The sequence below is a fragment of the Engraulis encrasicolus genome, chromosome 11, assembly GCF_034702125.1.
Source record: "Engraulis encrasicolus isolate BLACKSEA-1 chromosome 11, IST_EnEncr_1.0, whole genome shotgun sequence".
Taxonomy (NCBI): domain Eukaryota; kingdom Metazoa; phylum Chordata; class Actinopteri; order Clupeiformes; family Engraulidae; genus Engraulis; species Engraulis encrasicolus.
This window is the reverse complement of record NC_085867.1, coordinates 43,518,983-43,530,840: the sequence shown is the minus strand read 5'-3', so window position 1 is coordinate 43,530,840 and position 11,858 is coordinate 43,518,983. Positions and strand designations below refer to the sequence as shown.

The 11,858-nt window shown below is 46.0% G+C and overlaps 1 protein-coding gene across 1 annotated transcript in view; it reads right to left on the bottom strand.

The window, feature by feature from the left end:
- Positions 1-2,396: 2,396 nt before the first annotated feature.
- The window catches only part of LOC134457763 (docking protein 3), a 24,325-nt gene continuing 14,863 nt past the window's right edge, over positions 2,397-11,858 (bottom strand). Inside the window, exons 4-6 of the mRNA XM_063209736.1 lie at positions 4,054-4,226; positions 2,515-3,241; positions 2,397-2,410 (exon numbers count right to left, since the gene is read on the bottom strand). Of these exons, the coding sequence (XP_063065806.1) occupies positions 2,397-2,410; positions 2,515-3,241; positions 4,054-4,226 (914 nt within the window). The remainder of the gene's footprint in view (positions 2,411-2,514; positions 3,242-4,053; positions 4,227-11,858) is intronic.

Genomic DNA, 11,858 nt, shown 5'->3' with positions numbered 1-11,858 from the left:
CCCCTCCCCTCCCCTCCCCTCCCCTCCCCTCCCCTGCTTGGCGGTGTCGGCCATGTTGGTGCACGCCGGACACCTGCACAGCAGGCTGCTGTCATCAGGTGCTGGAGGATGGGGCGGGGCAGGGCAGGGACGTGTGTGTGTGTGTGTGTGTGTGTGTGTGTGTGTGTGTGTGTGTGTGTGTGTGTGTGTGTGTGTGTGTGTGTGTGTGTGTGTGTGTGTGTGTGTGTGTGTGTGTCTGTGTCTGTGTCTGTGTGTGAGTGTGAGTGTGTGTGTGCGCGTGCGGGTGTGCGTGCGTGCGTGCGGGTGTGTGTGTGTGTTTGCATTTGGATGTGTGTGTGAGTGTGTTTGAATTATGTGTCTGAGTGTGTTGCTTGTGTGTGAGAGAGAAATGTGTGCCCTGTACGTGTGTCTCTGTCTGTGTACTTGTGCCTGTCTCTCTCAGTGTGCGCGACTGCAGGCACGCCATGTCCGTGCGTGTCCGTATGACCAGTGAGAATAAACGGCAGGCAGGACATCTTCATTCACAGTCAGGTCGGGCTCCCAATCAGCACGACGCCGCCGGGGTCCAGGCGGTGATGATGAAGCTAATGCGACGGATGAAACAGTAGCTCCCCAACCGGCCGCCCACTCTCTTGATTAAGAACATTGTTTTGCATGCGTCAGAGAGGATTCTAGTGGCAATAATAAGCACTCCCCCAGCACATTACGGAAGCTCATTTCAATTTATTCCCACCATCAAGTCGAGAATAAGGGCACACTAGGAATAGGAGTACATGTGTAGACTGTTTAAAAACTCCACTCAAACACGCCTCTGTAATAAATATTTTCCGCACCGCACCACCAGGCTCCGGGACACAGGAAATGTATGATCATAGACGTTAGGATATTTACATAATACACACACTCGACAACACAGATGCTTTTGGTATTGGATAATTACAGACATATGACATCTCCTCTCCTCTCCTCTCCTCTCCTCTCCTCTCCACCTCTCCTCTCCTCTCCTCTTCTCCTCTCCTCTCCTCTCCTCCTCTCCTCTCCACCTCTCCCCTCCTCTCCTCTCTCCTCTCCACCTCTCTTCTCCTCTCCTCTCTCCTCTCCTCCCCTCTCCTCTCCTCTCTCCTCTCCCTTTTGGTATTGGATAATTACAGACATATGATTGGCTTGTTTATTGCCTCTGTCCTCCAGTCATCACCAGGGGTGAGTTTCTCAGTTAGCAACTTTGGTAGTTGCCAATGGGAAAATGCATTGAAAACAACAAAGTAGCTAATGTAGTAAGCAACTTTGGTCTTGAGAAATTCACCCCAGAAGTGGAGCAACCAGGGTGCAGAACGCATAAACTCCTGCCACATTTTTACTTCAGCCAATTACAATTAACCATTGGATCCTAATTAAGCCCTTAGCGCAGCACTATGGCTCTCTGTAATGTCTTAGCAATGTTGTTATGATGTAGTTAAGCATTTTCAGCAAGTGAATAGGGTCGCCGGCGACCCCAGCTGCAGTGAGAGGCTACGCCCTTAGCGCAGAGCCTATGTTATAACCTTACTGTCATCAAAATTGTAATGGCTACAGTCGTAATCTGTTACTTACTTAAGGCACTCAGGAAAGTCATACAAATGTTGTTATGATGTAGTTGAGTATTTTCAGCAAATACTGAATAGGGCTGCCGGGGACTCCATCTGCACTAAGAGGCTACAACATCCAGCAAGGTTGATTACGTACATTACATGACATTATATTACACTTAGCTGACGCTTTCATTTATTCAAAGCGACTTACAACTATTATTTTTCAGCGTATTGGTTGCAGTCCCTGGAGCAATGTGGGTTAGGTGCCTTGCTCAAGGGGGAGAGGTCAGAAGGGATTTGAACCGGCAACCCCTAGATTGCAAGACCAACTCTCTAACCACTAGGCCACGGCTGCCCTTAGCTGTTGATGAGCTAATTAGTGATGTGCCTGTGTTGAGAGCACAGGCAGAAGGAACACCTAAGCAAGACTTTTACTCTGTCAGTCCAGTTTTCCCACCCCGGGTCATCACATTGTCATAAACGATGGTGTCCTTTTCATAACGAGGGCCGAGGTCGTTGTGACCTTTGACGAGGTTAGGGTCTGCTGCTTTGACCTCTTCGGGGTCATCGTAAACAACACAGTCCTCCTGTGAGCCAGCCACCATGACGCATCCGTCGGGGTCATCGTAGATGTGGTCTGTGTTGCCGCCGCCCACCTCGCTGCCTAGTAGTACCTGACTCCTGCGATTGCACAGGGGCGCGTGTGTCATCTGTGCCTCCAAGTCACATGACGCACGCTCCTCCCGGCCTCGGCTTCCTGTGGGCATCAGCGGTGCTGCTGCTGCTGCTGCTGTCGCTGTTGCTGCTGCTGGTGATAGTGGTGGTGGCTCACACGCGGCGTGCTGTGGAAAATTCACAGCTGTGTCAGTTGGAGATGGCAGTGACACGGATCCCTCCAGAGGCCTCTTGCCACCTCCTCCAACACCTCCACCTCCACCTCCTCCACCTTGCCCACCACCTCCCCCTTCACCGCCCCCACCACAACAGGCTTCTCCCTCCCCCTCCTTCATCTCATCTTCCAGCCCCACCGCCTGACCCTGGCCCTGGCCCTGCACCTGCACCTGCGCCTGGGATGGCAGCTGATGTCTGTGTTTCTGCCGGGCGACCTTGGCGTAGATGACCTCCGGCGGGGCTGGCTGTGGCTCCTGGGGGTGGGGCTGGAGCGGCGGGCAGCTGGAGATGTGCCTCACCAGGTCCTTCTTGGGCAGCTTGATGGCGTTGAGCGACTGGCTCCGCAGAGAAGCCGTGAGTCTTTTCAGCTCACGGTTCGGCTTTGGAGGCGCCCCCAACCCCGCCCTCACACCCACCCCCACCCCCACTCCCACTCCCACCCCTCCTTGAGCTGTTGGCAGCAGAGGTGACTGTGGTGCTGCACCAGTTACCACACTCTCGGGGACCTGATGGCCACTGGCGTCCACCTGGATCGTGGAGATGGAGCAGTGCGCTGGGGGGTCGAACTCCTCCTCGGCCGGTGGGGGCGCCGGTGGTGGTGGCAGCGGTGCCGATGTTATCGGCGCGCGTCTGGACGGCTTCAAAGAGGCCCTGTGCCGCCGCTGAGCACTGTTGATGGCCGTGTTGATTATCCTGAAGAGGCTCTCGGCACCGCTGGTGGCAAACTCAAAGATGCCCTCGCCGGTCTCACATCTGCGGCCCGCCTCGAAGGAAAACGTGGTCTGAGAGAAGAAGGAGGAGAGAAGAGAGAGAGAGAGAGAGAGAGAAAAAGAAAAGGAGACATATAGTAGGATGGGAAGTGTTTAGACAAAATCAAGAACAACATACATAAATTTCCCAAAATGTGTGATAGCAACACATGATGAAATTTGAATAACATTAACATACAGGGACACGATATACATACAGGATGATTAAAAATAACTTGTCAACATACAGTACATCACAGACATGGACTCATTTTGTATACATACTCAGGGGCATTGAAAGTGTGCCTGAGTAGCCAGGGGGAATCTGATTATTTTATATATTAAAGGGGCTCCAGGTAGGATTAAATGTTAAATTAATCACGGTCCCGAGTCAGCCAGCCGATGCTTGTGCGAGCCATTAGTAAGTGAACGATGGCTCTCGTGACCACTTCCACGGTTCGCTGTCAGAAAACCCCACATGCACCTTTGACAGCGTGGTCTGAAGGAGTGTCGTGGGAAACACTTGTCATACAAAAAATCGCTTTACATACCGTATTCAGATTCGTATCAATCTGCTGGCATTCCGTGATGAAAAACATTCTCACAACTAGTTTATTTGAACAGCATTTTTTCATTATGTGTAGATTTTGAGACAGGCATGCCACGGGCACCGCGAAAACGACGTCATCCTACCTTGTGCCCCTTTAATATCATACAAAGGCGGTCCACTGAGCTGTTTTGTAGGGCCCAAAGTCCAGTGTTACGCCGCCATGTACTGTACATTTCTGGCACTTCTACTCTAGTGTATCTACGTGTGTCATATTTCTGAGGCATTAATTTGTCACCTTGTCTTGGCCAAACTTTCTGACCAGGCTGTAAGGCCAGACGAAGAGGATCTCCTTACAGATGGGGTCCTTGAGGACCATGCGGTCGGCTTCAGGTGACAGGATGTACGCGCCGTTCAGCTGCCATCTGTCCGAGGCCTCTGTTCTCACGATGGACACTGGGAAGTCACCTGCTGTGAAGACAAAAAGAAAAGGGCCATTCAGTTTTCATGTAACAACTACTACTACTAAGTAAGTGTAGTGTTTGTGTCAAAGAGCATGCTTTCCAAGAATAAAATGGATCCTGTTTGTGTCTCGAAAATATGATTTTACTGACTTCTGTCCGTAAAATCCCCATTAGAAGAAAACTTTAGGATATATGTCAGACAAAGGCTACATACTGTATTGAATTCCCTTTGTAAGACAAACTCAAGAGTAGACCAAAATACAAAAATATGAAAACGATACATACATACACAAATACTGTACATACATACATACATACATACATACATACATACATACATACATACATACATACATACATACATACATACATACATACATACATATGAAGAAAACAAAATAGCAAAAAATACAAATACAAGTCTAAGAGATTTTCTAAGAGTATTTTCTGCTGGACTAAACACATCCATTATAACATAATGGAAGCATAACAACATATGGAACACAATGGTGCCTATAGTGGCAAATCGCCCACATGGACTTTTTCTATTGGCTACTAGTGCTAAGGCAGCGTGAAGTGGATAGTTCAGTTGTGCTGTTGTTGTGAATGTAACTTTTCCCAGAGTCGCGGCTGTTGGAGGGAATGGGAAGCAGCGGGAAACTTTAACCCCGAGGCCAGTCCCCGGAGATAACTTTGTAATTCAAAATTGAATGTCCACGGGAGTGAACTTCAGTAGCGAGAGTGAGAGAGAGAGAGAGAGAGAGAGAGAGAGAGAGAGAGAGAGAGAGGAAGAGAGAAAGGGAGAAAGGGAGAAAGGGAGAAAAGGACCAGAGATAACCAGAAGGAGAGAGGAGAGGACATGATAGAGAAAAAGAGAGAGGTGGGCAAGAGAGAAAGAGTTAGAGGGATGGACAGAGAAACGAAGGCGCGGCCGGAGAGCAGAGAGAGAGAGCGGCCTTGTCTGAGCACAGGCCTCTTTGTTCCTTCTAGCGATGTTCACAGCCATCATTCTCCCCCAACCACAAAGGACCTCTTCCTCCCTCTCTGTGTTTTCCGAGATGAAAAGACGCTTGCTGGGTGATGATGGCAGAATGCCCAAAACCTTCCCCCTTGCCCGCCGCCAGCCCGCCACCATCACCACCACTGTTACCACCTCCATCCCACCCTACCCTACCCACTCGTCCACCCTAAAAACCACCACCCAACCAACCAGACCCCCCTCTGACCCCCTCCATACACAGACACACACACACACGCGTGCGCGCACGCACGCACGCACAGCAACCTGTTGGTATGCACGCACATGCACGCGCACACACACACACGCACGCACGCACGTACACACACGCACACGCACACACATACACATGCACAAACAGCAACCTGTTGGTATGTTTTATAACTCTCTCACACATGCACGCACATGCACACGCACACACACACACGCACGCACGTACACACACACGTACACACACGCGCACACACACGCGCACACACGCAAACACGCAACCCTGCCACCCTGACTGAGGCCGTGAGTGACTGATTTATTTTGCGTTCTGTTCGGCCACTTTCAAGCTGACGGCGGGAGATTGGCACTCAGCAACAGGCACCGCAGAGGAGGAGGAGGAGGCTGAACGGGGCCATGCTTTTATCTCTGTGTGTGTGTGTGTGTGTGTGTGTGTGTGTGTGTGTGTGTGTGTGTGTGTGTGTGTGTGTGTGTGTGTGTGTGTGTGTGTGTGTGTGTGTTTAAAAGTGTTGGCGTGTTTCTGTGTGTGTGTGTGTGTGTGTGTGTGTGTGTGTGTGTGTGTGTGTGTGTGTGTGTGTGTGTGTGTGTGTGTGTGTGTGTGTGTGTGTGTGTGTGTGTGTGTGTGTGTGTGTGTTTGTTTAAAAGTGTTGACGTGTGTGTGTGTGTGTGTGTGTGTGTGTGTGTGTTTAAAAGTGTTGGCGTGTTTCTGTGTGTGTGTGTGTGTGTGTGTGTGTGTGTGTGTGTGTGTGTGTGTGTGTGTGTGTGTGTGTGTGTGTGTGTGTGTGTGTGTGTGTGTGTGTGTGTGTTTGAGAGTGTTACCGTGTGTGGGTGTGGGTGGGTGTACATCTGTCATGTGTTTGTCAGTGCCAAATTCTGGTGAACCTGGACGTGACTTTCAAGTCAAAGTCAGGCTTTCCTTTCACACAGTAAGCCAGATACAAGGTGCATGCAACTACAAAAAAAAATCATATGCAAAATTATGTTTTTATGATTGTATGCATTAGCAGAGCCTGTGACAGCTTTGGCTTGGCCCAGAACTACGTCATCTGAGAGGGCTCCCCACCCATTACAATATAGCCTGGGAACTCCCATACTGCCTTTAGTTCTACACAATCGTTTCGATCTGAAAGACAGTCTGGCGAGGATGACTCATAACGTCCAAGATCATGGGCCCTGTGTCATAATGGCCAAGCATTCCAACCTTTACAGTTTCTCTGCCCAATCAGAGAGCAGGGCAGTGTGTCTTAATAGCCAAGTATTCCGGACCCTACGCAATTTACAATAGGCAACTCCCCAGACCTAATCTCACTTGTGATTAAGTCTGGTGTTAACCAGGCAATTACAATACAATTAGGACCTAATTCTGGGGCCCCTCTCTCTTCCTGGTCCTGACTCGGACAGCAGGTTGCTTTGATCCTCCATTTTGCTCTCCTGATGGTAGGCTTACATAAAATGGATTACGGTTGATGTGCAATTCTCTTCAACCACTATTCCCACTGCCATTATACCATTATGCTATCATCCTGAATGTGACTATAGTGCCGTTTCCACAGGATATTTTTTTAGCAGGGTATTTTTTCTCCTGTTTAGGTGTAAATGCAACATGTGGATAACAATAAATATTCCATTGTAACAAATGCGTTTCAGCCCTCTAAATAGGATATTTCTAAAGCCTGTTTTTTATATCTGGATTTTAAATATCTGCTACGTGGAAATGGAAGGTCAAAACCAATGTAACCAGGAGAAAAAAATATCCACATATGAGAATATCCTGCTACGTGGAAACGGCTCCTATATAATCACTATTATCTTTCTGTCACTTAGTCATCCATTCAAAGGCTTAAAAGGAAACTTTCTTTGTTGTCATTCAACACAGCATGCCACCTGTACATTTTGGAACGAAATGTGCTTTGGCCCACTGTAAATGCTGCACAAATAGTTGAATAAACACACACACACACTCTAGCAAAAGTGAAAGTATCACTATGTATTTCACACGTGCGTACTACATTTCACACATACCCTGCTGTGGGCCTATAGCCTATCTGTAGTAGTGTCCTGCTAAAGTGTACTGCAACGTTACCCCTTAATGCACGCCGTACCTCCAGTGGCACGCTGTCATAGTCATTGAAAAGTTAATTACCATACAGTGGTGTAGTCTACTTTTTTATGGGGGGTATACTGTAGGCTATATTTCAGCATTTTTTTAAGTGGGGATACTGTATATATTTGTGTATTCAAAACAATGGATCAATCAATTTTGAGTGGGTATACTGAAATCCCTTAAATTTAGAAGTGGGTATACTCTGTATACCCGCGTTCTACGTAGACTATACCACTGCTACCATAGTACTACAATTCTATGACATAAAACAGGGCCTTTAGTAATGCAATACGACTTGGTCATTGCCATTCTGGTAACAGGGAATTTATAACGCTGTGTCTTAATGGATTAACGTGCATTAAGAAACAGTAAATATCTTTACTATGTAAGAGTTGAGTTACAGCAATGTAGTTTTGGTGTGTAACTCATGTGGAAACTGTGTTTACATTATGTCTGCATATGTTTGCTTTGATGGCTTTCAGCAGAGGAAATGACACAACCTTACGAAACACAGTTACACCGTTGCAGTTTACTCGACCACCTAGAGCTGTGACAGACAAAAGGTAAAAAAAAAACAAGACGTCTGACTAAAAACAGCAAAGTGGTCAGTGTGCACAGCGTTCACATGATTCATGCTTCATTTCAGTAGGTGAAAGTCCAGTCGCAGCCGCAATTACTTGGAGAATAAATAATGTAATGGCATGAAAATGTATTCTGGCATTTTTGTTGGCAATGGAACTATTGTACAGAAGCAATATGACCCTCATGGTCGGGATGGTGTTAACTGACTGACATCTGGGTGTAGAGTAGAGTAGAGTATCATTTATTAATGCCAATGGAAATGAAGGTGTGCAGTAGCATACATAGGTCTAAATACAGAAAAAAAAGACATTACACACATCATTGCTTTTCACAATACTGCACACGCTTACATTTAGGCAAAGTCAGTCAGTCAGATAGCTCTCTCTCTCTCTCTCTCTCTCTCTCTCTCTCTCTCTCTCTCTCTCTCTCTCTCTCTCTCTCTCTCTCTCTCTCTCTCTCTCTCTCTCTCTCTCTCTCTCCCCCCCCCCTCACACACACACACACACACACACACACACACACACACACACACACACACACACACACACACACACACACACACACACAAACACACACACACACACACACACACACACACACACACACACACACACACACACACACACACACACACACACACACACACACACACACACACACACACCGAACCACAGCCGGGAGAAAATCAGTTAACACCCTCCCACCCTTGTCATATTGCTTATGTAACATACAGTATATCACGAAAGTGAATACACCCCTCACAGTTTTGCAGATGTTTGAGTATATCTTCTCATAGGAAAGCATTACAGAAATGTAACTTTGACACAATGATTAGTGACCTTTTAACAACATATTTAACCGCTTAAATTTCTTGTTCACTCAGAAAAAAACAAAATACAGCCATTAATGTTTGAACATGTACTCACAAAAGTGAGTACACCCCAGATTAAAATCCGGTAGAGAAGGGGCTATTTTGGCTCGAATCGTCTCGAAATGAAACGGAATGAAAAGGGATGACAAGGGAGGTCATCAGTGTGCGTTTCAACCTTTCTTTGCATTGAACTTTTACATTTTGAGTCTGCATTTGGCTTAAATGGATTGGTGTGAGATTTGAATGCAATCCTATGGAGAATATCATGATCTGCCTCAGTAGTCACAGTGCATGTTGACATGTATGTTTCTTTTAGGTGTATTTCAGATTGCCAATGTTGACAGCATTCATGCATCCCCAAACCATGTCAGTCCCACTACCATGCTTGGCTTATGAGAGGATACACCTTTTTTGTACAACTCACTTGTTTACCACCACACATGCTTGACACCATCTAAAGCAAATTTGTTTATCTTGGTCTCAAGAGAGATGAACAGACCAAGGATATGGATCACTGGAACCATGTTGTGTGATCTGAAGAGACCAAGATAAACAAATTTGCTTTAGATGGTGTCAAGCATGTGTGGTGGTAAACAAGTGAGTTGTACAAAAGAGGTGTATCCTCTCATAAGCCAAGCATGGTAGTGGGACTGACATGGTTTGGGGATGCATGAATGCTGTCAACATTGGCAATCTGAAATACATCTAAAAGAAACATGCATGTCAACATGCACTGTGACTACTGAAGCAGATCATGATATTCTCCATAGGATTGCATTCAAATCTCACACCAATCTATTTAAGCCAGATGCAGACTCAAAATGTAAAAGTTCAATGCAAAGAAAGGTTGAAACCCACACTGATGACCTCCCTTGTCTTCACTTTTCATTTCGTTTCATTTCGAGACGATTCGAGCCAACATAGCCCCTTCTCTACCGGATTTTAATCTGGGGTGTACTCACTTTTGTGAGTACATGTTCAAACATTAATGGCTGTATTTAGTTTTTTTCTGAGTGAACAAGAAATTTAAGCGGTTAAATATGTTGTTAAAAGGTCACTAATCATTGTGTCAAAGTTACATTTCTGTAATGCTTTCCTATGAAAAGATATACTCAAAAATCTGCAAAACTGTGAGGGGTGTATTCACTTTCGTGATATACTGTAAATGACATCACTTTTGATAGACACCCAAACCATTATGGCTGCAGCTGAGAAAGCTGACAACAACAGAGAGCTTGAGCTATACCAACGGTTGCATCCACTTGCTGTACTTTCTATGCTGCAGAGATGCTACTGAACTGCACAGCAAGACCTGTTTTTTTTTTTTTTTTTTTTGGGGGGGGGGGGCTGAAAGGATAACCACAAGCACCACTGTATGTTTGTAGAGCAGATGCCATGGCACATGGATCTGCTGCAGATCAAGCAAAGAGTATGGAAATGGAAGAACAGCAGTACACACACACACACACACACACACACACACACACACACACACACACACACACACACACACACACACACACACACACACACACACACACACACACACACACACACACACACACACACACACACAAACACAAACACAAACACAAACACAAACACACACAATCTAGTCCTGGTTGGTTGAGGAAACAAGCTAAAATGATAACCACAATCACAGCTGTATGTTATACGTAGAGTAGTGTTTCTCAACGGGGAGCGTACAGCCCCCCAGGGGATCCCTGGGATGGGGGTGGGGGCGTTGAGAAGGCGTTGAGATACAGCTGAGTGGGGGCTTACTTACCGTTGAATTGCATTAGTCTATTTTATTTTTCAATACTGGGGGGGGGGGGGGGGCGTTGGCAGGCTTATGATGAGGTCAAGGGGGCGTTGGGAGGCTTATGATGAGTTCAAGGGAGCGTTCGTTCAAACCACTCTTATAGAGCATATGCCATCGCATGTGGATCTGCTTAAGTCAGAAAAAAAGAAAAGAATATGAAAGAAAAAAATATGAAAATGGAAGAACAGCAATACACACATACAAACACACACACACACACACTAAAGCTACCTTCACCACTTCCTTCCTCCAGAGAGCACAGGGTTGAGCTCACAGCATCCCATGTAGAGAGGAGAAAATAGAACTGTGACCGTAATGTGGCGCTTCTTCGTCTTTGCTTTTCCTGTGCAGCAACTGCTGTTTCACATCACTGAATTATCTGTGTGATATTTTTAAACGCATATCTACGGTATTGTCATTCTTCACCGTTTTAAAATAAATATGTTAACCCAGCAAGACAAAGACCCTGTTATAAATTAGCCGTTATCAATGCAATGCTCAACTGGTAATGCATTACTAAACTGCAACTACTATGTGCGTTTAGGGACTATGCAGGTCAATAAATACAGGTCTCCAAAAGCCTTTCAAAGAAATCAGTCAAGAGTTTTGGTCCAGGATATACTCAAACGTGTTGATCTAGTCTTACAAAACCAAACAGTATATTTGATCCAACCATTGCCTGTGGAAAGGCAATATGTGACGATCAAAGAAATAATCTGATGGCTAAGATGAAGTCATTGTTTGAAATCACCTGACCTGTGTTGACAGGTTCACACACAGGTGAAAGGAATACACTTTGTTGTTGTTTTTTTCCACACATGTGCTTCCTCGCATATAGTGAACAATTCATCTCAGCGTTTCTCTTTGATGTACATCTGACAGATAAAATCAGCCTGTGTACTTTCCAAATACCTACTTGTAAAGGGAAATACATTAAGCAAAATTAGAATAGATAAATGGCATATTCCTGCCGGGCATTTGAGAAACTCCCTCCGTCCCCTTTTCCATTTTTCA